Source organism: Prunus persica, chromosome G5, assembly GCF_000346465.2.
Source record: "Prunus persica cultivar Lovell chromosome G5, Prunus_persica_NCBIv2, whole genome shotgun sequence".
Classification (NCBI taxonomy): domain Eukaryota; kingdom Viridiplantae; phylum Streptophyta; class Magnoliopsida; order Rosales; family Rosaceae; genus Prunus; species Prunus persica.
The window spans coordinates 6719495-6747360 of record NC_034013.1 but is presented as its reverse complement, the minus strand read 5'-3'; the positions used below and the strand labels follow the sequence as shown (position 1 = coordinate 6747360).

General features: G+C 36.9%; 5 protein-coding genes across 10 annotated transcripts; 2 read left to right on the top strand and 3 right to left on the bottom strand.

The window, feature by feature from the left end:
- On the top strand, positions 1-1491 carry LOC18776415 (ethylene-responsive transcription factor 1A). The gene has a single exon (XM_007209387.2). The coding sequence runs from the start codon at positions 296-298 to the stop codon at positions 1139-1141; it is 846 nt and encodes a 281-aa protein (XP_007209449.1). The 5' UTR covers positions 1-295; the 3' UTR covers positions 1142-1491.
- LOC18777991 (COP9 signalosome complex subunit 7) lies at positions 3518-9878 on the bottom strand. Its single transcript, XM_020563423.1, has 9 exons — positions 9507-9878; positions 8681-8756; positions 8058-8146; positions 6217-6306; positions 6010-6054; positions 5841-5911; positions 5245-5389; positions 4466-4557; positions 3518-3951 (listed from the first exon to the last, which is right to left on the bottom strand). The coding sequence occupies exons 1-9, from the start codon at positions 9663-9665 to the stop codon at positions 3930-3932; spliced, it is 789 nt and encodes a 262-aa protein (XP_020419012.1). The 5' UTR covers positions 9666-9878; the 3' UTR covers positions 3518-3929.
- LOC18776399 (U4/U6 small nuclear ribonucleoprotein Prp31 homolog) lies at positions 10076-15082 on the top strand. 6 transcript variants are annotated; one of them, XM_020563420.1, is made up of 10 exons: positions 10076-10170; positions 10263-10648; positions 10730-10774; positions 10918-10983; positions 11122-11259; positions 11841-12733; positions 12810-12880; positions 14214-14316; positions 14468-14543; positions 14704-15082. In XM_020563420.1, exons 2-10 carry the CDS (start codon positions 10619-10621, stop codon positions 14785-14787), a joined length of 1506 nt encoding a protein of 501 aa, XP_020419009.1. In that variant the 5' UTR covers positions 10076-10170; positions 10263-10618; the 3' UTR covers positions 14788-15082. The 6 variants fall into 6 exon arrangements, with proteins under 6 accessions (XP_020419009.1, XP_020419008.1, XP_020419007.1 ...); XM_020563419.1 differs by having other exon boundaries at positions 10077-10170; positions 10569-10648; positions 14680-15082; XM_020563418.1 differs by having other exon boundaries at positions 10077-10170; positions 14680-15082.
- On the bottom strand, positions 15640-20115 carry LOC18777875 (ubiquitin carboxyl-terminal hydrolase 3). The gene is made up of 9 exons (XM_007209484.2): positions 19914-20115; positions 18893-19024; positions 18700-18738; positions 18182-18287; positions 17292-17350; positions 17098-17172; positions 16946-16994; positions 16752-16828; positions 15640-15970 (listed from the first exon to the last, which is right to left on the bottom strand). Exons 1-9 carry the CDS (start codon positions 19986-19988, stop codon positions 15872-15874), a joined length of 711 nt encoding a protein of 236 aa, XP_007209546.1. The 5' UTR covers positions 19989-20115; the 3' UTR covers positions 15640-15871.
- On the bottom strand, positions 23950-24828 carry LOC18776258 (AP2/ERF and B3 domain-containing transcription factor At1g51120). The gene is made up of 2 exons (XM_020564715.1): positions 24290-24828; positions 23950-24175 (listed from the first exon to the last, which is right to left on the bottom strand). The coding sequence occupies exons 1-2, from the start codon at positions 24826-24828 to the stop codon at positions 23950-23952; spliced, it is 765 nt and encodes a 254-aa protein (XP_020420304.1).

The following is a 27866-nucleotide window of genomic DNA, read 5'->3' as shown; positions in this document are numbered from 1 at the left end:
TAGAATATCATCCACACACGAAAATATTTAGTGTTTAAAATAATTTAGAAATATAAAAAATAATATTTTATTTTTCCGAAAATATCACAGCCTTCTGAAGTGCATGAACCTCCTCACCTATTTAAACCTCCCCCTCTTCAAACCCGAAAGAGAATTCGAACAACTAGACAAATCTCACAAAACAACAACACTCTCTTTCTTCTTCTTCTTCTTCTCTATCTCTCTGCTTCAAGAAACATTTCGGTTTGTACCAGACCCGAAATTTTGCTAAATTTTGGAGTTTCGTAGTTGCAAAATGTTCGGACAGAGTGGAACAGACGCGGATATCACACTCCTCGACTCGATTCGGCGCCACTTGCTGGGTGAGACGGATCTACGGGTCGGAAATTCGATGGCCAACTCGATTTCGGGTCCCATTTTCTCCCGGAGCTCCAGCTTCAGCAGCCTGTACCCGTGCTTGACCGAAAACTGGGGCGATTTGCCGCTCAAGGAGGACGATTCCGAGGACATGGTGCTCTACGGTGTTCTAAGGGACGCCGTTAACGTCGGTTGGGTCCCGTCGCTCGGGTCCGGGTCGACTGATACACGTTCTTTAAACTTTTCAGTAAAATTGGAACCGGAGGTTTTGACGCCGGTGAGTACAGTGCCGGAGAAAAAACCGGCACCGGTTCAACCGGCCCGACCGGTTCAGCAGCCGTCTCAAGCCGGTCCAGCTGTGGTTCCCGCCAAAGGGAAGCATTACAGGGGCGTACGGCAACGGCCGTGGGGCAAGTTCGCCGCCGAAATTCGGGACCCGGCAAAGAATGGCGCGAGGGTTTGGCTTGGAACTTTTGAAACGGCTGAGGATGCGGCTTTGGCTTACGACAGAGCCGCTTATAGAATGCGCGGCTCCAGAGCTTTGTTGAATTTCCCGCTCCGGGTTAACTCGGGAGAGCCTGATCCGGTTCGGGTGACGTCGAAGCGGTCGTCGCCTGAGCCATCCTCGTCTTCGGAGAGCGGTTCTCCAAAGAGGAGGAAGAAGGTAGCTGTTTTGAACCCGGCTCAGGCCGGGTTGGAAATGGGAGCTGGAATTGGGCAGGAGCAAGTGGGAGGCCAAGTGGTGGTGTCGTGTACACGTGGCGAGCAGTTATTAGTGAGCTGATGACGATGGTGGGAGAGTAGGGAAGGGAAAAGCACTACTAGCTACCTCTTGAATTGTGGAGGGCACACTGTAATTATCTGAGATATATATAAAAGGAAATGTAGAATTTCCGTTTTTCATTTTGGGGTTCCCATGATTTTGGAGTCCAACTTGTGAGGGAAAAGTCAAATTTTTTTTTATTTTGCAAAAATGAAAAAGAAAAAGAAAAAGAAAATAAAAGGGGGATTGTTGATGATAGATGAGCTGAGAGAGGCTGCTTTTCTGTGTGGATTGTTTGATGAACTCAATTTTGAAGTGGAGTTTTTCCCCTTTTTTTACAAGAACAAATTAATGGCAAGCATTGCAATCATCTTGCTGTATTTTCTTTTTGGCCCTGGAATACACATTTTGGATACAAATTGTAAAAATTGTTCTCCTCGTTGAGTTATTTGGATAAAAAGTATATACGGAATTAAACATGACCACAAGTGAGAAATGAGTATGACTTGTAACCACTTTAAATGTACGAATTTCTGACTTGAATTTATGATCAGCATAAATGCTTCTCACTTCGACGTAGTGTTCCCTAAAACAATGACTATGGGAGGGAAGTTTCGTCCTAAATTCCCAAATGGCCAATTTTTTTTTTTCTCTTTCGACGCCTCCAACACTCCCAAATCAGATTTTAAGCCATCATCTATTTATCTTTGACTAAAACAAGCACTCTGGCAAGTTCTGTCTTAGCTATTCAGATGGTCTATTATCTCGCATACACACAGTTGTTGTGCTTTGAAATTTGATTTTCTTCTTTGTCTGCAATCGGAACTTTTAACTCCCCAAATTAATAGAATAAGCCCTCATCTATTTGTTCCCTAAAACAAACATTAATTTGGTATGCAAAATGATCGATTCTATTGATGATAGTATAGGGACCTCTAATTTATTATTAATTTTTGACACAAACAACATCGAAAGATGAAAATTCGGACATAGAACCTTGAATGCAGAGGTGGTAACTGTCTTTAACCATTTGAGCTCAAATTGATTGCCAACACCTATAAATTATTAACAGGTAACTTAAATCCCCATACAAAAACACACACATATCTTTATGCCAGGCTAAATCTTCACATATATATTGTTAAATTACACATATAATCCAGCAAAATAAAAAGTTACACGTACATATAATTCCTTTATGACCACATTAAGACATGTTTCCTACGCACGTGTGTATGTGCACATTTGTTCCCTTTTGGTTGAAGTTGACATTTTCTATTTGTTGGGTCATGACATTTTCCACTGTCAATTGGGGTTCAAACTTAAGAGTCTTGATCTGTATATCAAGGTCTTTTTTATTGAGTTAGACCCCATTAATATAATTTTTTTTTCCTTGGAGCTGAGATCTTTCAAAGATATTAGCAGAGAGGGAGAGAGAGAATGAGAAAGAGAAGAAAAACGGGGTTCATGTCAAACTCACAATAACTAAAAAGTAAATTTACTCAACGCACGAGGGGCGCCAAAACGGCTTAAATCAAATTAAAATAAAAGAAAATAGAGTTGTACGGTCCATGCAAGCAACTGCAACAGGACCCGTAAGCAGGCAAAGCTCCTTTGACTTTCAAACATTTTGACCTTGAGACTTTGTTAATAATAATATTCAACTTGAGCCATTTTCATCAGAAATTAGAATCAAATCCAGACGGCGACACTAGTAGTAGGGCAGGGTAGGGGACAGCTGCAAACTACAATGCGATCGACGACTCTTCCAACTTCGAATTTATTGCTTTCTTCTTCTTCTTCTTCTTCTTCTTCCAACATTTGAACCATTCAAATCTCTCTCATTTAAGCTCCTGCTTATTTGTTTTTAGTCTTTCCCAAGCAATTAATGTTCTTCTTCCCTACTTGCTAACAAATGTTTCCATCTTTTTGTTTTTGTGGGTAAGGACACATTTTGTTACAGAAACTTTGAAACAATGTTCATATGTAAGGAAAAATCCATTCAAACAAACATGTTTCCTTTCTGCTAACCTCGAGAGCTTCCAAGTGCAGCAACTTACATGGTCATCATAGCCTGAGACAAGTAAATCAAATATCATTTTTCACTAAGCTAGATTCCGTTGGTAGTGTATGTATTGCCACTTGACATGTACTAAAACTCACACAGAAATGTTCAGTGGGTCTAGTATGGAACCAATGAGTACCCGTGACAATCCAGTAAATGTGAATGGTGGAGTGATTTAGGTTTGGGCCTGCTAAGTAATTGTTGGGGGTGTCCATTCGTTCATACAAAGGATTCAGGACAGTCAGATTCAAGTGTGCCTAATCTGCACTGGTTGTTAAAGATTGAACAGTTTTAGCAGGCTCAACTGGAAGCATTTCCTATGAGAGAACATGAAAATCATCAAGAGGAGCAACATATTATATATAGCATTCCATGTAAGAGGGATTGAAAATTCTTTCGATGACCCCTTAAATGTTATATGAAAATACCAATCTGAAAACCAAAATCACAACCCTATGAAGGTGGATACAACATTACTAATTTGAGATACTTCAGTTATATGGTATAAGCTTTATAAATACACGTCAAGCTTCGAAATGTCTGGGGGCAAGTTTTCTTGCAATAGCACCACCCTTGAGCAACAAAACACGGAAACGTTTGATTTCTTCTCCATGGTTCAATTGAAACAATGACTAAGATTAAGCTCAATCAGGAGTTATATCTTATGATTGCAATATGCCCTGAAAAAAATTAACCAGAACGTCATTTAAAAGACATCAAACGGATCCACCCTCCCTGCACTTCTCAATATATTGGCGACCTTCTCCTGCAATATTGAATTTCATGAGATTAAATGGGAATGATTTTGGATTCAATGCATACGGTATATGCTAGCCTGAACCAAGAAGTACAAATGCCCTCATATTGAGACCATGGTCACTAACACACATGACTTTGAAGGTTCATCGCAATTAATACATAGGTTGACGTAGCATAAAATTAAAATGAATAATGCTACTCTTACCACATTTGTATACAACATTCTTATACCATCTTATGTGGCAGTTGAGGTGGACATCCACATCAATTATAATGATTTAATATTTTCTTTTCTTTTATGATTTATTCCAATATTTGTTTTTCTAATTGTCTTAATTAAAATACACTTCATTGATTTAATTGACGTGGCATATAATATGGACATGCCACATCATGTGGTATAGAAATGTGGGATAAAAATGTGGTAAGTGTAGAATTACTCAATTAAAATTGATTTTTCAAGGGGGGAAGATATGATTAACACACATGATGTGGTGTACGAGATATCTGAATTGTAATACCTCTTGGTTCGGGTGCGATCTTCTTCATAGTCCATTAACCCAGCTGTTTCACCAAACAGGACGTCATCGAGTGCTTGGAAGTCACGCCCACCCTGCTTAAAGTGCAAACTTTGCCATGTACGTAAAACATGTTGACCAATATACCAGTATCACAACCAAGAAAAATTCTCTCATGCGCACAGTTTTTTGAGTGAAATCATTAAACACATTTTAAATAACTTTTTTGAAAATATAAGTAGAATACGCAAAACTAGTTCTAAGGTTGAATGATCCAATGAGGTAAAGCCCGTGCCATTTCGGAAGTACATGAAAAATACTCTTTCCTATTTAGTTAACTGAGCTTTTGAGGTGCACGAGAGTAGGAACCCTTATTTTTCACAGCTTTTGATACGGAAGTAAATAGCTTAAAAGGGACAAAAACCAGGATTTGATAACATGGAATCCTCAGGATTTAATATGAGAAAATTTCAATTGCTTCCCCTCTTATTTGGGAAGTGTGAATTTTGACATGTTCAAGCTTCATGATTTTAATGTATCTTGGTCCTAGCATGCTGACAAGTTCGATAAAAACTCTTCCATACTTAGCAAAAGATAAATGTCTCCTTGACATGAAAAGGATGGAGGTCCAAAATTTGGAAATGAAAAGCCAACCAATGCATGCTCACTCTACAAAGGCATCTAATATAAATTGCTTTGCAAATTTGGTAGGACAGATGTGTATAACGATAACTCAAAACAAAATCATAATTACATAGGTTGATGAAGTAGATTCAACTTACCCTGTTAAAAAGAGACTTCTTTACTTCTTCCACCTTGTCCTTGACTGCCTTTTGCTTTTGGTGTATTGTATTCAACGCACACTTTTTATCTGCCCATTTGATCTTCTCTTCAATTGTGAGAAGCACATTGTCTGTAGTGTTTAACCTGATTTTTTTTTCCCAAAAAATTACTGTAAAATATCATCTATGTAAAGAGATTTCTTTATGGGAATGTACAGAGATTTCATAGCAACAGATGGCTTATAAATGAAAAGATAGAAAGAGAAGCTGCAGGATGGCGGTAACATTATTTATACCACCATCCCGGGGTACAAACACCAGGCAAGGCATAAGTAAGAAGGTGCCTAACATAACAAAAAGGATTTGAGTTGGAGAGGGAATTTTAAGATGGTGTTTTCACTCTCCCATTTTATCCATTTACACCCCTTCTCTTATTTCCATGCTTTATTTGAATAAATCAAAGGAGAATGAAAGGATAAAAATAAGGGGAGGAGTGCAAATAGACAAAATGGGAGTGTGAAAATTGCCAGCCTTAACTAACACAGTCGAAAGACCTTAGACATGGAACATCCAACAAGAAACAGAAGTATACATACCAATCATCTAAAGTCTGTATTATATTCCCTAGTTGTCCAGGCCTCAAATCCCTGCCAGCTGCAAATTGAACCTGGAAAGAAAATGATGGTCCAGATTAAACAATGAGTTCAAAACATGTATCCAGGAAATTATCTAAAGAGCAAATATAATTAAGGGAAACTATTCAACCTCAAAAGATCTTCTCAAATGATCCAGCTTCCCTTTGACTATGCCCTATACATAAGACAATGAAATATTAGCCTTGTCGGCTGGCAACCCTTTTAGTATCTCTTTTTTACTGGTCTAAAGAAATCGTCTCATAGATAAGAACACATAACAAATCTTTGATAACCAAATGAATTTGACATATTTTTCCCATTAATGATTTGCACCTACCGCATACATGCATTCGTTGATAAGAAAGTCTTCAAGTTCGCGCACATTTGAAAGATCAAGCTGCTCAAGAAGTTGATCATAGGATAAAACCTGGTAAACAAAATAGAAATTTAGAAATTGAAGTTGCATTTGTACTTATAAATCAGAGGTCGACATATCCATGCTATGTTACACTATGATCGGAATTTAGGAAGGAAACAAATATAGGGGTAGCTCCCAATTTTAACGAAAGAAAAAAAAAATGGCATCCCTCCTGTTAATTGCATATTCAAGAGATAAAACAACAAACAAAAGTCCCATTCCATTCAATTCAAACACTGAGCCCCCTTCCTCAAATCAAGATAAAGACATATTACGAAAATGCTTTAACAAAAATGGCAAAAGTTAAGCCAAAAAATATCCAATTTTACCCAAAATGAATCCACATTCTCTACCTTATCATCAAACAACCTACTTCTTTCTCACCAAATAAACCAAAAAAGAATCCAACACTGGGCATCACCAAGGGATAAAAAGTGATTTTCCACCAGCAAGAAGTAGCAGTTTCCAGGTCAAACCCACACCACAAAACAAATTTATAGAGCATTGAATAAACCGTTAAGCAGTTCCTCCAGCAAGAAGTAGCAGTTCCTCTCCTCGATTTTAGGCAACACTGCGATTTTATGGCAAACCCCTTTTGCTTTTCTAACCAAATTCACCTAATTTTTTGCAGAAAAAAAAAAGTGTTTCCCTTTTCTTTGGAATTTTTTTTAGTCAAGGGACAGGTACTATCCTTCCCTTATTTTCCTTCTTGATGTCTATGTTGAATTCTGAGTATTTTCTGTACAAGAACCAAAATTTTATTAAGTGAAAATGTTCCTGTAGCTGCCCAAGCCTTTTCCTATTTATCAGCACAAACATGAGGTTTCCTCACAGGCCCCAGAAAACATTAACAATGGTTTTTACTAGTGGAGGCCTTAATGGTGATCACAGAGGCCATGGTGGCTGTGATGTTTGTGTAAGCAATACTGGAGTCATGGTTATATAGAAGACACAAATGGTCTAAACAGTTTATGCCACAGCCTTAAAGTAATAGGGAAGTGAAGAAACAAATGGTCTAAACTTTCAGCTCTCCTGCTGCACATGATGCAACAATTCAGAAAGGATTACAATAGGCCTCCTACTTTGGATAATATCACAAGTCTTCATTTTTAGTTCTGCCTCTAGCCTGTTTTCATACTTATGTGAGTAATCTGTTGTGTGAGTATTTGGGACCCCTCAAATATGTTTGAAAGTAGGTCCACTCTTTTTTAATTCTTAGGAACAGAATGTAGGCCCTCCACTCTCTTATGTTACACACAAATAAACCGGAGAGGCAGTTGTTGCAAATTTTTCTGAGCCACCCTTTTTCCTCCTTTTTCTCTCAATCGTTTTTTTCATCAAATGAAACTTCTAACTTTGTTTATGAAACAATCGTAGAATTAATTAGTTCACAAAATTTCAAAGCAAGCTTTTTGCTACCTAGGCAACAAGACCTTGAGAAATCTCATATGAACATTGATTTGAGAAAAAATGACTAACTAGTGCAATATCACCCACCAAAGTCCGTATATTCTACACACGGAAAAATAAAGTGGCTTTTTGCCTGGTACCTATGTGAAATGGTTTGACTGAAGTGGGAATTTTCACATCTGTTGCTAGGCTACGTAAGAATAAAACATGGACTAAAATGCTTTACTCTTAATACTTAATACCATCATCTATCAAGGATTAATCAGAAGTTTTGAGTATGAATCAGATTGCAACTATCAAAAAAGAGAAGGTCGAGGAAATAGAGTATGATATAATACTAATCGTTATACCTTGTTTATCTCAGCTAGAGAGAGCACAGTAAGTTGCTTCAGCTTGGTGATTTGATCTGGGGTTAGTGGTGGAAGAAGGCTAGCATTACCTGCCACACATTCAGTCATTAAATTTCATCCATAGGCATGTGAAACAAGGAATAGAAAATTTTCAAGTACCACTACTAATGTCGGAATCCAATGAAACTACTAAAACACTACTGATCTAAGATCTTAGGACTCCTTAAACAATTTCTCGTCCTATATAGATAGATAATTTATGAAGTTGTAGCAAGAGAAGTAGACCTTACTTAGTTCCCGAAAATTCAACTCACATATAAAAGACGGAATGATAGGTGGTTAAAAAACAACATATTCATAAATGAGTGTGACATGAATGAGGATGTTGTGATGGATGTGTGGTAAAACAAAGAAGGATAGAGTCACATACACAAGAAAGCTAAATTAGTTCCAGTTGGAGATAATATGAGATAGAACAGGTTATGAGGGTTTGGACATTTGAACAAGGGTTAAACATAGTGGCTTATAGGAGGACAGTAAATTACATGGGTGGAGATAAATAGAAAATATATAATAGCTTGTGACTCGAATAAAAATAAGCCGTGGTGATGAAAATCTCTTACTCTTGTAGTCGCTCCATGTACCATGAGCAAAGAGACGAAGCAGATCAATGTATACAGCATAATCAGTTCCTTGAAGCTGCATTGTTAGTTGAATCAAGAACCAATCAGTAAAACTTAACTACGTTAATAAAGAAAGAAAATAAAATGGGATGCCATGCTGAAGACAAAATTATATCAATTAACCCAAAAATTAAAAGAAAATATATTGGTTTGGGTACTTAACATCCCCTAACTACTACTGAAGACATGGTCAGATACAACAGGAGGAAATATGCCTGCTAAGGTCTGTAAACAGTAAGCGAACACAGTCACTTAGCTCATCGAAGTCAAAATCAATCTACAAGAATCCAATTTTGACGCGGGATTTAAGACTTGTTAAGTGATGTTTTTGATATCCATATTGGATCAAACACACAATATAACAATCTGATATAGAACTAAGATTCTATTTTTGATAAGAATATAAAACATAAAAGAAAGTACAGGAAAAGTAAAAAACCAAAAGGAACATAGATATAATGAAACCCATTCTAAATTGGCATTCAAAGCCACTTTCTCATTTTGAGATCATATACTAAATCAAACCCACATTTATAACCGCACATAAAACCCAAATAGGAACACAAGATCAAAAATTAAACAAATCGATAATCTGAAAATACCCAAAAGCTATAAAGCATGGGACTAACAGAATCCAAATCAACAAAGGCAAAAGCATAAATTGTTGTCAACACCCAAACTGTATCAGGCAAAGCAAATAACAATTAAAACCAAACAAAGGAAATTGACTACAATAAATAAATAAATAAATGCATGTAAGACTGACCTCGAGCACACTGGGGACAGCCAAAATCTCAGAGAAAGCGAAGAGAGAAGAATGAGAAGTGACTTGGACTATGAGGCTGACGAGAGAAGACCCTTGCAGACTAGAGGCTTGCTTCACAAAGTGCTCGATCATTTGGGCTTGTTTCTGCTCTATCTCCATTGAAAACCCTCTTTGAGGGGAAAAAAAAGAAAAAAGAAAACCAAAATTTCGAAAGAAAGAAGAAAAAGAATTCAGAAAGAGAGCTTGAAAAGACGAACAAGGATGACTTTGATGGGTTTTGGCGGAGAGAATTTTGGGTGCGCTGTATATTTATTTATGTACAGCGGTGTTTAGAGCATTATGCTATTTTAAAGTTCCAATTCTAACCTTTTAAAATAACCTTCGCGAGCTTATTATAAAATGAATTATTTACAAATTTTTGGAATTTTTTTTTGAAATTACACGACCACCCCTAAGCACAAGCTGAATTTGTTACTGGAAGAGAAAAATAATTTAAACAAGTAAAATTCCGAAAATAGCCCCAAATATTTTCACGCTCTTTTTGGGTTGATTTCTCCTCAGTTTCGTTCTTCCCTTTCTTTTTAATTCCTAGGGTTTTAATATTTTTCTTACTTTCAGTTGAATCTTCCCTAAGGTCACAGCAAGTTATCAACTTCTCTACCAGGTGCGCATCTCCTATTTATTTTTCTTGTTTGATTTTATGGTGTTTTCCCTTTTGCTTAAATTTATGGCTTGTTTGTCTGTTTGTTGCCTCAGTCACTCCCTCGCTCACTACTTTCAAATTTCAGCACATATATACTTTCCATATATTTTGATTGAAATTGAATGAAAAGGAAAAAGACAGATGCATTAATGGAAAACATATACGGCTTTGTGAGAGATTAAAATACTGGGCTGAGGTCATTGTGACTGAGCAAGACGACAGACATTACAGGAGAGAGAGAGAAGGAAAGAGTTGGATAGTGAAGTGAAAGAGGATGGGAAGGGTTGCCAATGCTATAATATGCTGCGTATGAATGCAAAATATGTGATACTGGTACACTGCAATTAATTTCATATTAGTGTGTGAAGTGGTTAACTACAAGGAAATTAGATGCTGTCTTGATTCTTGAATGAGCAGAGCACTGGTTGGATCTGCCAAGGTACCAATCCATTATATTTGTAATACGTTTAAGTTTTTCGTCTGTTGAAGATTTTTGAGTTTTGATTTTCAGTTTTATTAGGCACCAACTGTTTGGAAGCTGACGCCGCTTGAACCTGAAAGGATGGTGAGTTATTTATTTGGTTTTTTTTTCCTTGCCAAATTTTATTGGTTTCTCAGCTGCACTAAAACTATTTCGTAGTTTAATGATGCTGTGACAAATTCAAGAGCGAGCTACATAACTTTGACATTTCTCTGCGGTAATTGCAGGCGACTCTTGCTGATTCATTTCTTGCAGACCTTGATGAACTATCTGACAATGAAGCTGACGTTATTGTGAGTATATTCTGCCTTTCATATGAGAAAATCATGACGACCAACATTTACAAAGCTAGTCAATGAGATGTTAAAATTTCATTTTTTTCCTCAAATTCTCAATCTCTGCACTATAAGTAATTACTTTATTTTTCGCAGGTTGAAGATGATGCTGATGCTGAAAACATGGAAGAAGATGTTGATGGGGACTTGGCAGACTTGGAAACACTTAATTACGATGATCTGGATAGTGTTTCAAAATTACAAAAAACACAAAGATATGCTGATATAATTCAGGTTTGTTGTAGTAGGAATGTCCGGATTTTCTTCATGGAGTACTTTCTAATCAAAATCTTTATATTATTTTGTGCTCAAACTTGATCTTTTAACTTCTTTACTGTATTTATATTTTCTTAATGCTTATCCTTTCTTTGATGCATTAGCATTTAGGATGACTGCTCTTGCAGTTAACTTTTTTTTTTTTTGGTAGGGGTTTTTTAAAATAAAGTTTTCATCATGTTGACACATATATCTGTGTATTTAGATTTCAACATTGCCTTTATTTTAGGTTTTTTAAACATGTACAGTATGCCCTGTTTGATAAAAATTTTGGTTTTTGTTTTTTAAATAAAGACAGAAGGTGGTTAAAAATGAGAATACATAGAAGAAATACAAGAGAGGTACAGAAGAGAAGATGTTATTTTAAAATTGAAATTGAAACTAATTTTGGTGTTATTTTAAAAGTACTTGTATGTGTTTCTTCCTTTGTGGTTCAGTACTCTTCTATGTTCCCCCTGCCCCATCTTCTTTTTCCATTTTTATTACTGGAATGTGCATAATGACATGTATGTAATTGGAATACAGTGTTTAAATTGTAGAAAGTGGAAGAGGCACTGGTGAAGGGTTCTGATATGTCAAGTCATGGAATAGTTTTAGAAGATGATCCAGAATACCAGCTGATTGTGGACTGTAATGCTTTGTCAGTTGACATTGAGAATGAAATTGTAATCATCCACAATTTTATTCGTGATAAGTATCGCCCAAAGTTTCCAGAGCTTGAATCACTTGTGCATCATCCAATTGATTATGCCCGAGTTGTTAAGAAAATTGGGAATGAAATGGATGTAACCCTTGTTGATCTGGAGGGGCTTTTGCCTTCCGCAATTATTATGGTTGTGTCAGTTACAGCATCAACTACAAGTGGCAAACCGCTTCCAGAGGAAGTCCTTACAAAAACAAATGAGGCATGCGATCGAGCCCTTGCGCTTGATTCAGCAAAGAAGAAGGTTCTTGATTTCGTTGAAAGTAGAATGGGCTTTATTGCACCAAACCTTTCTGCTATAGTTGGGAGTGCTGTTGCGGCAAAACTTATGGGGACAGCCGGCGGTCTCACATCCTTAGCTAAGATGCCTGCTTGTAATGTTCAGCTTCTTGGTGCTAAGAGAAAAAACCTTGCTGGGTTTTCCACTGCAACATCACAATTTCGTGTTGGTTATGTTGAACAGACAGAAATATTTCAAACTACACCCCCTTCTTTGAGGATGCGTGCCTGCCGGCTCTTGGCTGCAAAATCAACACTTGCAGCACGGGTGGATTCCACAAGAGGAGATTCATCTGGAAACACTGGAAGGGCATTCCGGGAGGAGATTCGTAAGAAAATTGAGAAATGGCAGGAGCCTCCTCCTGCAAAACAACCTAAACCACTTCCGGTTCCTGATTCTGAACCTAAAAAGAAGAGAGGTGGTCGCCGGTTAAGGAAGATGAAGGAAAGGTAGTGCAGTGTTTCTATTGTTTTATACTTACTGTTTAGTAATTGTTGATTCATATACTGATATTTCCTTTTACAGATATGCGATAACGGACATGAGGAAGCTGGCAAATAGGATGCAATTTGGTATACCTGAAGAGAGTTCCTTAGGTAATTTTCTGTCTTCTGTTAGTAAATTTAGATTTTATATTTTCTTATGTTGCATTTTTATTTTACACATCTGTTGGGGAGTCACTATGCCCTATTTGAGTGCTCGTTATTAATTTTCCAATTACGTGAGGAAAAATGTGTGGGCATGCCGAGATCTTTTCTTTTTTGTCCTGAATGCACAGGTCCAATATGCATGGTTTATACTGAAGGATTTTTTTTTGGGGGGTGGGGGGTTTCAAAACTTGTGGTCAGCTAAGAAGCACGGATACGCTGGTTGAGGTGCATATCCCGTATCCGATACGCTAGGGGATACGATACGCTGTGAATACGTGTGGATACGCGATGGATACGTATCCGAGTAAACGGATACGGTCAAAGACAAAAAGATACTCGTATCTGACACTACAGATACGAGTATCTGATGTTTAGGATACGCGTATCAGGAAACGTCTCCACTTCTTCTTTCAGATCTTCCTTCTTCTTCTTCATCCAGCAGTGCCCCCACTCATCAATTCTTCTTCTTCGTCCTTAAGAAGCCCAGATCTTCCTTTTTCTTCTTCATCCAGCGGCGCCCCTACTCATCAATTTCTTCTTCTTCATTCTTTATTGTCGGCGGCGTCGGGTTCTCTTCTCCATTTTCATTTTGTTTTCTCACGCGTGCTTCTCTGTTCTTTTGACAAAAGGATTTTGTTTTGTTTTTGTTTTTGTTTTTTTGGTCAAAGGATTTTGTTTGTTTAATATTCACAGTTTCACCCACACCCCACGTGATGGCTGGTCTTATCGTTTTGACAAAAGGATTTTGTTTTGTTTGTCTTATTAAAAGTAATAATATTATAACCAAGACAAGTGGAAGTATGTTATCATTTTTATGTTATTTAAAATTTGTTATAAATTATATATATTGTTATTTTTAAATTATTATATATTATTTAAATTGCCGTATCCATGACGTATCGTATCCTAATTTTTAGAAATTTATCGTATCTCCGTGTCGTGTCGTATCGTATCCCTGTATCCGTATCCGTGTCCGTGCTTCTTAGGTGGTCAGAGAGTCCACCTTCTCTCTAATTTTCATTTATAACCCAATAAAAAAAAAGGGCAAAAATTGAGTAATATTTTTCGCTGCATATTGTGAATTCCTCCAGGAAACAGGATTTTTGTCTTGAAGTTTGCCAATAACATTTACATTCTTACACTTCCTACAATGAGGATCTGAATTGTCCATTGTAGTGGGGTTTCCATTTACATGAATGGTTGGTATCTGTGCAATTGCATGGATATGTTGCTATTTGGGTTCGTAATATTTATACTCATTTTTTTCTCTTGATAATAGGGGATGGACTGGGTGAAGGTTATGGAATGCTTGGTCAAGCTGGGAGTGGCAAGCTGCGTGTATCAATGGGTCAGAGCAAACTTGCTGCCAAAGTCGCTAAGAAGTACGCTTTTCCTTGCTGATTTTAATTGTTGTTTTCTTTTATGCCCCAGTGATTAATATGGATTGCCATTTGTGTTTCTGTGCTGTTTTACTGGTAAAAGTATGAGATAATGATCCTTGACCTGATATCATGAGCTGCATATTCTTTTCAGGTTCAAGGAAAAGAATTATGGAAGCAGTGGTGCTACATCTGGACTTACTTCAAGTTTAGCATTTACGCCTGTGCAGGTAACATCACTTGTTACCTTACATTTGAAAAATCTCTCATATTCACAAATGCATTGGTTTCCAAGCTAGTGACATAGAAAATTACTTCTTACATTTAGGAAATTCTTTCTCAATAACAGTTGCCATTTTCGTACAGGGGATTGAGCTCTCGAATCCACAGGCTCATGCACACCAGCTCGGCGGTGGAACTCAAAGCACCTACTTCTCTGAAACGGGAACATTTTCAAAAATCAAGAGGATCTGATCCACGCAAGAGAAACTTTCCTATATTCATGAGATTTCGCTAGTTGCCAATACCATGAATAACCTTAGTCTGAATGTGTACATGATTTTTACTAGATGAAGTCGTTTTACATCGCTGTTATCTCATGCTTTAGAGACCAAATTTTTTCCGATGTACATTATGGTCCCAATCGAAGTTGATATACCTTACAGAATTCATGACCTGTTTGTAGAGATTAAAGGAAGAATTTCGTACCCGTCTTTGTTAGTTAACTAATGATCAGCCTCACTTTATCGGTGGCAATTTATTTTCTTGAGTAACTGCTACATTGTCTTATTAGGGTATCAGCCATGTTTCATAATGACGTCCAACAACTAAACATGTCATGATAGATAGAAGACCATTTTAGCTGCCACAACATGTTCCTTGGGAGAAATTCTTGTGTAGGGCTGCCTAGCAGATCTCTCACGGAAGAGTGGGCTCTACATGCGGGTTTCACAACCAGACCCACCCTTAATCAACTCGTAAGCTAGTCCTAACGTAAAGGACCAAGCAGCGCAGTCCTGGCAGCACATTCGAAATGGTACACAGAATGCTTAAGATCCACCATCATCAATGCCTTTTGACGTTAGTGTAAAAGGGCACCATCAAGCCTCCAAATATTCTGAATACAACCCATCTAATCTACCATGTACACTGTCACATCATTGCAATAGGCACATATTCCATGCCGACAATCAAACAAACTGTTTTTACAATCTAGGGAACTAAAAGTTGGAAATCAGTTCGCGTTTGGTTTTCAAAATTCCACTTGCATCTACCATACACAATCATTTCTTTTGCCAGGATCATTACCAACACATTCAGTACCAGGTTAAGCAAAACTGAAAATCTATCCATATACCCAACAGGCTTGGCCAGTACATCAATGCTATGATCAGCAAAGTCTAAAACCAGTTTAACGCTAGTTGAGTAAGCTTATGCTAAGATGCTACCACACGTGTTAACAGGGAAAAGGAATTGTTCAGTACAAAGATGCGTACATCAAGTGCTACTATTGCATTAAACTTTGAACCACCTTTGAGGGGCACCAATGTGCTCCAACTTAAGGAAAGCCCCCCGATTTCTTCGAAACTGCAATGACGTTGAAGTTGAGGGAGTCAGGATTTTTTTGGATCATGCCCTGTATGACTTTAGCTGCATCCTGTTAAACAATAAAAAAAGCAATCAAATACATGAAAGGGTCAATGCAATGGACTATAATCAAGGAAAAAAAATGTTCCATTAAAGGATGCGAACTGCACATAAAGACCAAATCAGAAGGGCCAAAACGCTCCTTCGCCCATATTGACACACTCTTTTAATTTTCTAAAACAGCCGAACATATGTGAATTACCTACTCAATATTTTCTTTAAAATAAATTTTCCAAGGCATGTACGCATGTGCGGGAACAGAGACTTGCTCCTCTTCGCATATTTACTCTAAACCAAAAGCCAGTATGTGCACAATCACCCTACCCAAGCCTGCTAGGAGGAGCTGCTGGCCTCAGCATTTTCTGGTTCAACATGCTTAGGTTTAAGACTTGCAGCTTTACAACAATCTCAAAGGTTTCTTCTAGACTTGCACTCCAAAATAAAAGCATTAGAACTAGGGGCACATTTGAAAATGTTTATGCTTTGGTTTTTTTGAATCAAAGAAAAATAAAGCAGATGGAGATGAGAAAGAAAACATATATAGGAGATGGGAGGAAAAGAGGGGGGATATTATAACAATATTAAAATGTTTTTCAGTTTAATATCTACTTGATGTGTTATTTATCTTCTCTCCCCAACTATTTCATCTATCTTCATATGCTTCTCCACCCTTTATCCTTAATTAAACAAAATAGATGCGGAACAGATTAGCGTTGGTATATGGTTTGGCATCCCTTGTGTTTTCCTCCCTTTATTTTTAAATCAGAACGCATCATGGCAATTTTAGATACCTGCAATAGGCTGTTTGGTGATGATGGACCGTGAGAAATTGGACCTGATTTTCTCCCATCAAGCTCGTAAAGTTCCCCTACATAGAAATTTTTATTATTATAGAACAATAAGATCAAAAGGACTGAAGATACATCTGAACATGGTAGTAAAGACACACAAAGACAGAGATAGATAGAAGAATTTAAGCATGTACCGTCAACACATGAGAAGCAGATAAAGTGAGTGTCCACATTATCTGATGCCTGCAAAGAAGCACAAACCATCTGAACCAAAAGAAAGAAAAGAACAGAGAAAATATTGGCACTTTATATAATTTTCTCTGCTACTTTATATATAATATATCACCTCAGTTTCACCGCCAGTAGCTGCTACTGAATGAGCAACTTCCATTTCTCTGTCCTTTTCAAGGAATGCGGCACGCTAAATGTACAGAAAATAGATGACAATGACAAGCAAGAAAAATTTCATATGTTCTATATGAAAAGGTCAAACTGAAAGGACAAAAAATGATGTAGAGAGAAAGGAAAACAAAATAGAACCTCCGATGGATCCATTGTTGCAGTAGTTTTGAAAAACCTATCCAAGTATGACTCCTCAACTGAGAAAAACAAGCACACACCAACAGGAAAAAGTAAAGTCATAAAAGTTTAAAAATAAATAGTAAACAATTAGCCAGAAAGAAGTTAAATAATTGGCTTCCGCTCTGACACAGAAGTTTGATTTCAAAGGCTGTGTACTTAAACAAAAGCAAGGCTCATTCCTCCAATGGTGTTTATTCAAGGTAACAACGATGGCATCTAGAACTGCCTAATTTCAGGACTGTGTGTCCCTACCTTCCAAGCTCATTTCTCCCATGGTATTAATTATAAGGAAACTGTGTAGTTTTACGACTGTGTATCCTACCTTCCAACTAGGTGGTCCAAGTACCTGCAGTGTCCTAGTTGGAAACTAGGATGGCAGACACCTAGGTGGTAGATACCAAAGAAACTCACCTACAAGGTAGCTTAGCTCTATCTTTTTTTAAAAATACTTTTATTGATCAAGGTGATCATGCAACTGTTTTGCATTTTACGGAATCATTGGCCTCCCTTCCTCCCTCCCTCCCTCCCTTCCTCACCCCCCCTCCAAAAGAAACAAAGATTTTCTAGCAGCCACTCAAAAAAGATATGGCACACCTTAGCATCTATGAATCACCAGCAGAAATTAATACTTGTGTGCAATATACACCCTCCCTCCCTCCCTCCCTCCAAAAGAAACAAAGATTTTCTAGCAGCCACTCATAAAAGATAAGGCACACCTTAGCATCTATGAATCACCAGCATAAATTAATACTTGTTTGCAATATACACCCCCAATGATGGAGAACGCATAATTGCCACGCATCATTATAAATCCGAACTCGTCCATCACAGGAAAATTGTAAACTTACCAAGTTTGATCTCGGAAGTGATGTTTCCTACAGCATGTAGAAGCCCAATAGTTCCACAAGCATTTCCCACGGTTTGTTTCAAAAAATAAACTCTACCTTTGGGTTCCTACAACCAGAATATGATTCAAAGGATCCTGGTTAAATTATACAACTCAAGATCAAGACACCAAGTAGCAACTACCAAGTGAAGAAGTATACATGTAAAAACCACCTGATACAGTTGAAAATAAGTGAGCAAGGTAAAAATTCATAAAGTATGATTGATTATGAATATGAATTCAACATAAAACTCTTCTATAAAAAGTTAATCTCATCGCATGAACATGAAAATATGCATCCCCGTACATACACATACAGGGGGGAGAGAGAGAGAGAGAGAGAGAGAGAGAGAGAGAGAGAGAGAGAGAGAGAGAGAGAGAGAGAGAGAGAGAGAGAGAGATCACAAGCCCAATAACATGCTCAAGAATAAAAGATTTTCGTTTTATAGAGAACATCTAACCAAATTTCCTTGCACTCACCTGTTTCTCGTTAGCCTGCATCATTCTCTCTTCTTCAGACTGAAAAGAATGGAAACTTCCCTCAAATCAGGAGACAAGTACATTTTCATAAAGTTAAACGAAAGAAACATAGAGCAGAGAACTTATGATCAACAATAATCACCAAACAAAAATAACGAATAATTACTTTTTAGTTCAAGGAACGAAACAGAACCTGAGAGGTTATAGGATAAAGAAACAGCACAGCAAGTACAGGCTTTGGAACCATTTCTAAGAGTTCTCCATCCAACCCATAAACGTCACAGCATTCTGCCTCATGCTCTGGAAGACCCAGACCCCAAAGGAACTGCATTGAAAAAATACCCTTTCTGACATCTAATTTGGTAGTTATGTATATTAAAAATTACAGAGTGAGGTAACCTTTCTTAAGGACATACAACGGATTTTTTTTTATAAAGATATAACCTTTATGAAAAATCAACAAACTAAGTTACAATAAAGCATTTAGAACAAACAACAGTGCATGTAATTAAAATGAAGAAAAGTACGGTTTTTAATTTGTTCTTTATTTTTGGAGTTTTAATGAGCAATAGCATGCTTTCTCAAGAACTTGATCATTTTACAATACGGCGATATTACTTAACTTCCCAAACTAATTCCATCCCTCATAATATACCAAATACGTCCCTTATGTTGAGTACAAATCATTATCATTATTCACTTATCTCCAAAATTGATTTCTTTTTCAACTTTTTTATTAAGGTAATATTCACTAATTAGGTCTCCCTCAAAGCAAAAATTTCATTACAAATAAAAAGGAAAATGATCATACCTCTTTGCCAAAACATTTTCCACTACAGAAACTAAACAGATTCTCTGATAGAGTGGTTTAGGGTCAGTTGAAACTACTATAGAATATTTCATTTCAGAGTCTCAGACCCAACAAGTCCTTGACTAATTCCAAAAACCCATACTATTTTTATCACACACATGAAAAAAAACAACTTTTAAATGACTTTTTAAAACCCATGTCAGACTAATCGAAGCATTCCATTTTCCACATCAAATACGCACAAGCCCTAGCTCTCCGTCTGTTTTCTAAGAAAATTTATATACTTTTTTTATGATTTTATTTTCCGAAGTTTTATCCAGAAACAAACAGTGCATAATCCGAAGAACACCAAATAATTATGGGTTTTCTTTGATGAGAAAATGAAGGAGATTAATTGCATTACCTGGTTCATAACATCAGGGTTAGCTTCAAGAGGAAGCCATCTCTTAGCCGATGGAGTTTCATCCGAAGCCGCCATCGCTTTTTTTTTTTTTTTTTTCTCTCTCTTTCTTCGATTCGAATTCTCGTCCCTTTTCCTTTCCTGAGGTTTTACGCTAAGCAAACTAGGAGTTCAGGATGGCCCTTCAGCTTGGTGCTTGCTATGCTTTTATATATATAGGTTTTGGGCGGTGGGTAATTTTCAAGAGACTCAGGCCTTGCCAAAGGTCATTTCTAGGCCCAATAGTGATATATAGTTCCACCAGAGTTGTTTTTTTGTTTGTTTGTTTTTTTTTCCTTTGTGAAAAAAATCATGCTTAGGGTGTGTTTGGCACTGCACTTAGGATTGCCGAAAACGTTCTCAAATGATCAAAACCACTTTTTATAACATTGAGTTGAGATGGACAGAAGAGCCTTTGGCAGTTTGGAAGTGATTTTGAGAGTCATATTCCAGTTACACAAGCACATTTGGTAAGTGCTTCTTCACAAGCATAGTCGAGGCAGAATGAGTTACTAATCCTCTAGATTTCTTACAGGATGTTTTGTTCATTGATGCTATGTAATTTCCTTGTTGTGTACGGTTTTGGGCATCTGTGGTACTCTTTCCTATCCCAGAGTTTTTCCTTGTGGTTTTTTTCGAAAAGGTTTTAACGAGGCCGCGCATTACATGCCCACTATTCCTCCCTTCTAATGGAATGAATCAACCTTTTCCAAAAAAAAAAAAACATAGTCGAGGCAAGTTTTAATGTGCAAGAAGCATTTTCAGTTTCCATTTTGTGTCGATAAAAGCATTTACTTATCTCCTAGTTTACTTCCAAACCATTTTTTTTTTCGGTTTCTTATAGGAAATTAATTCAGTGTAATTGGCTCTAAAGATCACGCAAACAACAACGACAATGATAGTTCTTACATATTTTTGGTCCAACTGGCTCATCTGCAGCTGAAAATATGACTCACAACTAAAAGAGAAGGGAGAAAAGTTCAATTGATAGACTGCACAAACATAATAACCAGGTGATCACATGAGGCTGTGGCTTTGGGGTTTGATGAACTCATATCCACGCCAAAATATCTTTGGCTTCTGTGTCATCTCTCCTCCCTGCTTTGCATCTGGGCTCTCTGACCAAAACCACATTTATAAAAAATACTGATTTTTTTTCAGTCCCTATGACTTTGATGAAGAAAATCCTTTTCTTCTCATCAGAGCTTTAAAAGAGAACAACCACATCTTTCTCCTTCATTAACATTTGCTTCTTGAAAAATTTGCTAAAAGTTTGTAATCACAAGGCTCTGACTACTCTCCCATTATTCATACTTAAAATTCCACATCCATTAAGATAAATGCCTTGAGATATTTTTGTCACTGTGACTTCCTCCAAGCTAGTGCATCTCCCGGGTGGTCAGTGTGCCACAACATATTTCTTTAGCTGAAAGAATGGGAAGGCTGGCTCATGGACAGTGATTAGTTAGACAGGTAGCTGGAACGCTGCAACGAGAACAAGGCAGCAGACCCTAGCTGCCTCCTGAGTCCTGAATGCAGCTCGCCATCCACAAGCTTTCAGTAATGGTAGTTATCCCTCCACATCTCTGCAATGGTACATCTACAAACGCACGCTCTCTGTCGCGTATTTCTTTTGCATGAATTAATTTCATCATTTGAGCAACCTTCTAAGTGACAGCTATTAATTTCATCATTAGAACTTAGCACTAACCCCTTCCATTGTGGTGTAAGATCAAGGGAGTTACCAACAAGTTTATTTCATTCATTATGTTCAATTATCACTTTTTTTTTCTTCTGGGACATGAGGTTCCACTTGAAACTCTGAAAAAGAAACAGGAGATAAATTATATGCAGATGTGTAATAATTATGTATAATAAAAGTAGCCTACAGTTCCCACAATTCTTTCTACTTTCCACTTCATATTAACAATGCATTTCCTCCAAATAAAATTGCAGAACATCTATAAATACTTGAACAAACAAAAAATGATCTGCACTTCATTCGTACATGTGAGTAGGCAAATGACAATTGGCTACATCAATTTACATGAAACAGTTATGGCAAGTCCAAGTAACATCTCTTAACGAGAATATTCTGGCCAGTTACTCACAGACAAGTTTAAATCATTTATTGTATTCAATTATCAGGTTTTTTCTGAGACATATATGAGTTTCCACTCTGAAACTCAGATAAAATAAAAAATAAAAAGTAGATAAGTTATGCAGATATATGGAAAACAATAATTCTGCATAATAAAGGTAGCCTACAATTTCCAACCATTCTTTCTACTTTCAACTCTATATTAAGACAGCATTAACTCCAAACAAAATTGAAGAACGTCTATAAGGTTTAACTAGATTTTTTTTAAAAAGTTTTTAACATGAAGGAAAATTAATCTATTTATAGTTAAAACAGAAACATTAATGAAATGAACATGAATAATGAGAAGGGGCGAGGGGAATGAACAACTATTGAATGCATGTCAATGAAGTTGGACGGAAGATGACGAAACAGAGGTGTCCATGAAGTTGAAGGTTCCAAACAAGGTAATAGAAGGCCAAAAGTAGTCTATGGCACAAGACAGTGAACTAAGACATGCTTCCACATTTTAAATGATAATAAGGCTCTATATATCGTTAATGGCAACTGATGAACTGTTTGAGTTGTCTTTCCTTATAAATGACAAGACAGTTCTCAGCATACACAAATTTCTTTCTCAGCAACGAACGGTTTATTGGATTCACTGAAGGTTCTAATGCTGATTTGTCATTGCCTTTTATTCTCAAGGTGTCCATTTACTAGATTAAGAGAATTGGTTCCTCCAGTTAAAGTATGACTATTTATTGCTAGCACTACTACGAAAAACACCTACAAGGACACAACACAGAAACTGTGCCCTTGTTTTAATTAAAGGACGCGACAGAAATGCACCCTCTTTGATGGTGTAAGGACGTAGAAAGCACATCCTTAAAGTTGGTAAGGGATTTTGAAACTGCATCCTTGTACAATGAAAAAGCATGCTCAAAATAAACGGAAGATGCTGACCTGTGCCCTTGTATTTATGAAAAAATGTCCCCAAAATGGAGAGAAGACGCAAAAACTACATCCTAATTTCTCCAAAAAGGAGTCCTCAAAGTTGATTGAGGATAGTGAGTATCATAAAAATAAAAAAGCATGCTCAAAACGAATAGAAGATGCATAAACTACATCCTGGTTTCTCCAAAACAGAATTATAAAAAAGTGTCCTCAAACTACTAACGAGCAGTTATACTCCAACCCATCTGAATGTGTTGAAGACCCATTTTTATACGGACTAGGACTGAAGCCCCCTATTGGACTGACGAGTAAATGGGAAAATTTCTGCTGCCATAAGGAGAAAACCTTGTTCTCATCTTTTGTGTAACTGTGAACTATGCCTCTAAGTGGATTGTTTTCCACCATGCTTCATTCATCACATAATGTTTTTCTGAAATCTAAAAATATCATCAGAACTTTGTGTCTGCATACCATTTTTCATGCTAATCTTGAATCAGAAGAATTAACTATTAGCTAACTGTGACCAACATGTAAGAAAACTGCTTTTTTCTGTGAGCAAATTGTTTCGGAAAAAAAATACAGGATCAACTTTTAAAATTTGTCGATTTTTAATTGAAAAATTATAGACTTATATCTGATGTAAAAGCTATTTAGATTATATTGAGCAATTCTCATAACCTATATAAACTGTACGGATCTGCATATAAAAGCAGAGATGGTCCATTATGCTGCTGATGGGCAGAACTGAAATGACATTGATTAAAAGTTTTAGGACAACGTATGACACAGCTGAAATAAATTTTCCCTACTCAATGTTTCCCATGACCTGCAACTAAAATGAAAAACTGCTCAAACCATGAAGTTGACTTGACAAACAGACAAGATGCAATAAAATAAATCCTATTTTCTCCCAAAAAAAAGGACAAGGAGAAAAAACCCTCAAAATGGGATTCTGGCCGGTGATTAACCATTAATCTCCACACCAAATAGCTTGAATCCTTTCTTAGTCTCTTTTTGCTTGCAATCAGCCTCTAACTCTATGGTACTGCTTCCTGAAGAATGCTCTAGGACATAGTTTTCCCCATTGCTTCTTTGATAGTCTATCATGTAAACTTCTCTCCCGAGAACCTCCCCTTCATACTCGCATTTGTAAAACATTACTAAGTCTTTCTGGTTCAGGTTATTCATCCTGATAAAGTGTCCCCAGCCATTTGTAAACATAAAGTTCCGCGTACTCTGCCAATATGAATATCCAAATGTCCAAGAACGGCCATGTTTATCATAAAAGGTTAATTTAACGTACCTAGCTTCATCTTCTCCTGCATTGATGATGCCTTCAGGTGGGGGAAGGTATTGAAATGAAAATTCCCTTGGGATCAGAAAGCACTTGTTAGTGACATCTCTATGAGTCAGTTCCTTCTGAAAGAGAAAGTGATATGAAATCCCTTGTTCATTCATGAAGGTTGTTGTTCGAGTTCCCAAACCTGATGAATGCCTTGAAAGAAAATTCATAAGTTTGGATGAGTAAGTTTTATCCTTTAACATACTCAGAATTTCCTCAGTTGAGTACTGACTTTGGAATATGCTCTCTTCAGCACTGTATTTACTCCAATGAAAGTTGAGTTGGGTATCACCTCTTTGAAGCTTGACGGCTGCTCTGTCATAAGCAATAGCTGCCTCTTCCTCCATCTGATATGCTCCAAGCCAGTATGGCTTGTACATATAGGAGATCCTAGCACCCCAGTTACCACTTTTCAGCAGACTTACCCCTTTGAATCTGGAGGAAGGGCCTCTTTGTAACACCATATCCACCCTTGACTCAGATACAAACTCTGCCTCCATTGACTCGGGGGGAAGGGGGAAGAAGGAGAGAGAGAGGTGTTCACAAACTGAAGACAATGTTGACGGCAGAGAAAAACTGATATGGTGAAATATGCAAGGCTGAAGTCTATTTAACAAGTGGCTGTGTTGTTGCTATTTAATAGTATAACACATACCAAAGCTAAATAAGGAAATTTGAGCTATACACAGATAAATCAATTTTGTATTTTGAACTCATCCAAGGATATGCAATTTTGGCATGGATTATAGTATACACGAGTTCCAAATTGTGATCCTCAACTATGACAACAAAAAGGATGGTGCAAAACATATTCTTGCAGCAGGAAATTCTTCTATAGACCTCATTGTAAAAAGGTATACAGAATCTGTAATGGCGTCTGCATTGACGAGCAAACATGTCTTTCAATTACAGTCATGCTTTGTCCATCATAACAAAAAAATGCAAACACCAATTTTTTTTTTTTTTGGGGGGGGGGAGGTTTAGATTAGAAAACCCTCTAATTTTTAGTTTTTTCATTTTTAAAAATCTAATACTCTGAATTTTCTAGCCAACTCTGCTTTTTTTTTTTTCTTTCGTTTCAATAGAAAATGCCATCAATTAGACAATCCTTGTCAATCTGGCATACCAAAAACCATTTTTGTTGGCTCCTTCAGTAATGTTGTGAGTGAGATGATTAACATAAAGCAACTTGCCAATTGAATACACAAAGAAAAATTGTAGTTGCATAAATAAAAAAATAAAAAAGTCGTAATTATTTATATGTAGGCATAAACTAACAAATTAGGTTTATCTATTCAGAATTTATTCAGTTTCCTTCAATGTAAAATTCATCTTTTTAAGTACTGTATTTAATTTGATAAGAGAGTGATTAGATAATAGAAGATGCACTGGTCATACATTCTATAAAAGCTGTGGGACCAGATGAGACGTCGACGTTGTTTTTTCAACAGTTATGACCTATTCTGGGGAATGATGTTAGTGCTATACTACATTAGACCTAATTTCTACTACTAGTGATCCTGCTAGAGTAATTATCAGTCGACTAGTGTATGAAATGTTTGTTGTACAAAATAATAGCAAAAGCTTTTGCAACAGCACGAGAAAAATCATATTTTTGTGAAGAAGCATTGTCGTCGTAAAAGTCATTTTCAACTCCGAACTTCCACTTCTAACAAAGCTTTTGCAACAGCACAATCTAAGTTCCCCCGTTGTGATACCCTGAATCCCATATCGATAAAGCATTGGGGAGATCCTGGGTACCTAAGTAAGGTCTAGGAATCCAAAAGTGACCTTCAGCTAGCACTTTTGGATGACGCTTGAGTCGTTACAAATGGTAGCAGAGCACATTGCCTATGTGGGACTCATGGGCCATGGCTATCATGACAGTTCCTTAACAACGAGGGAAGAGGCGCCACCATCCATGCACGATGGTAAATCGTTGGGGAGGATCTGTGGCCTTACCTAAGGTGTAGAGTCCAAAAGTCAACTTCAACAAGCACTTTTAGATGAGACCTTAGGTTGTTACATCCTTAACTTTCATCGCATAAAAAAATTTGCAACAAAACTTTTTGTTGCCATACATGCTCTCTTCCATGTAATATATGATGTTTTATATTTCTTTGTAGCTTTGGTATTTATGAGCTCTTCTTCCATACGAATATGTGAATCAACAGGGAGAAAGCATAGTAAAATGCCTCAGGGAAAACTACAATAACCATGATGGCAGGCACAAAGATTCAAATGTATTTGCCAAACAATTGAAGGGTTTAGGGCAATTATTTGGGGGTTGTGACAAGATTCGACCATGACTACCGGATCTTAACCGCCATCACAAACCCAGGCATGATATATATTTTATGTTTTATTTATTGCACAAATTTAATTGACTAAATTTTCAATTTTATCCAAAAATCGGTGTATTATAATCGAAATTGTCATTAAAAAAATCAACAGTATTGACGACATAAAATTTAAAAGAAACTGAAAAATAGTACCATTATTATTCCCAAACAACAATTGTTCTTTCCATCCTCTCTACCTTCTCCTTCCCTTCCCGCTTCCCTAACTCTAACCCTAAACCCATGCATGTATAAACCTCTTTGTTCACCCCTTCATAGGTTTCTTAAGAGATGAAAGGAAAAGATTGAAAATATTCCCAATGATACGTTTGTTAAATCAAAATTGGAGAAATTTACCCAATTTTTCTGTTAATATTCTAAATCTTACTAAATCAATTAATGCAAAACATAATGTTGGATTTTTTTAGGAATGATATGGTGGGGTGTAACTGGAAATTTCTACGAATCTTACCATCAGATTCCTTTTGGTTGAGTTGCAATGATTATCAGCATTTCACAATTTCGATGTTCTTAACAATATGCTAGCAAATATTCATCTCTTGTAATGTATACTGTCGCAAATATTCTTTTCGATACCCAATTCAATGTCGTGGTTGGAAGTTCATCCATTGTTTCAGTTTGATTTCTACAAATTTGTACAGGAAGTGTAAAATGGCTGGAACTATGTTTCAATACTTTTCGTTCTTGTGTTCTAGTGTGAGGTGTGTAGGACCCAACAAATGAGTTGTTATTGAAGATGGGCAACTATGCTTGCAGTGTAAGATCTCTCAGTGTTTTTTTTTTAAGAGTTTGTCCTCGTTAGTAATTTTATATAAGAGGAAAGTTGTTAAAAAAGCTTTCAAAATGAGTGGAAATTAGGACTGGCGGGTGGAAATAGCGTCCCTCCTAATTCAATTATAAGGATATCAAAAAGCAGCAATCTGTCGCTGTAGGTCTTATGCGACGAAATGTTGGTCTTAGATGGTTAAAATGATTTTTGCCATTGATTTCAAGCATGAATCCCCAATAAGCTTAAACTTAAAGGGGTCGACTTCTAGCACAAACTTTTCACATCGAAAACCACCACCCTCTGTCATTGTGAACGGTTTCAGTGAAGAGATTCACCACTTTGTCATCGAATGTCAAAAAGAAAGGACTTGAAGAGTGAATTTAATTGACTCATTAATAAACATGTTCGA

What these genes read in the sequence shown, in the direction of transcription:
- LOC18776258 (XM_020564715.1), bottom strand. Translation starts at nt 24,828, where the DNA reads ATGGAGGCAGAGTTTGTATCTGAGTCAAGGGTGGATATGGTGTTACAA. An exon ending in GCAGGAGAAGATGAAGCTAG is followed by an intron (nt 24,176 to 24,289) that starts GTACGTTAAATT and finishes ACACTTTATCAG; the next exon opens with GATGAATAACCTGAACCAGA.
- LOC18776415 (XM_007209387.2), top strand. Translation starts at nt 296, where the DNA reads ATGTTCGGACAGAGTGGAACAGACGCGGATATCACACTCCTCGACTCG.
- LOC18776399 (XM_020563419.1), top strand. Translation starts at nt 10,619, where the DNA reads ATGAGCAGAGCACTGGTTGGATCTGCCAAG. An exon ending in CACTGGTTGGATCTGCCAAG is followed by an intron (nt 10,649 to 10,729) that starts GTACCAATCCAT and finishes CAGTTTTATTAG; the next exon opens with GCACCAACTGTTTGGAAGCT. An exon ending in CGCTTGAACCTGAAAGGATG is followed by an intron (nt 10,775 to 10,917) that starts GTGAGTTATTTA and finishes CGGTAATTGCAG; the next exon opens with GCGACTCTTGCTGATTCATT.
- LOC18777875 (XM_007209484.2), bottom strand. Translation starts at nt 19,988, where the DNA reads ATGGCGGCTTCGGATGAAACTCCATCGGCTAAGAGATGGCTTCCTCTT. An exon ending in TGCAGGCTAACGAGAAACAG is followed by an intron (nt 18,288 to 18,699) that starts GTGAGTGCAAGG and finishes TTCTGGTTGTAG; the next exon opens with GAACCCAAAGGTAGAGTTTA. An exon ending in CACCAAACAGCCTATTGCAG is followed by an intron (nt 15,971 to 16,751) that starts GTATCTAAAATT and finishes ATTGTTTAACAG; the next exon opens with GATGCAGCTAAAGTCATACA.
- LOC18777991 (XM_020563423.1), bottom strand. Translation starts at nt 9,665, where the DNA reads ATGGAGATAGAGCAGAAACAAGCCCAAATGATCGAGCACTTTGTGAAG. An exon ending in ATTTGAGAAGATCTTTTGAG is followed by an intron (nt 5,912 to 6,009) that starts GTTGAATAGTTT and finishes TTTTCTTTCCAG; the next exon opens with GTTCAATTTGCAGCTGGCAG. An exon ending in AGAAGTCTCTTTTTAACAGG is followed by an intron (nt 4,558 to 5,244) that starts GTAAGTTGAATC and finishes CACTTTAAGCAG; the next exon opens with GGTGGGCGTGACTTCCAAGC.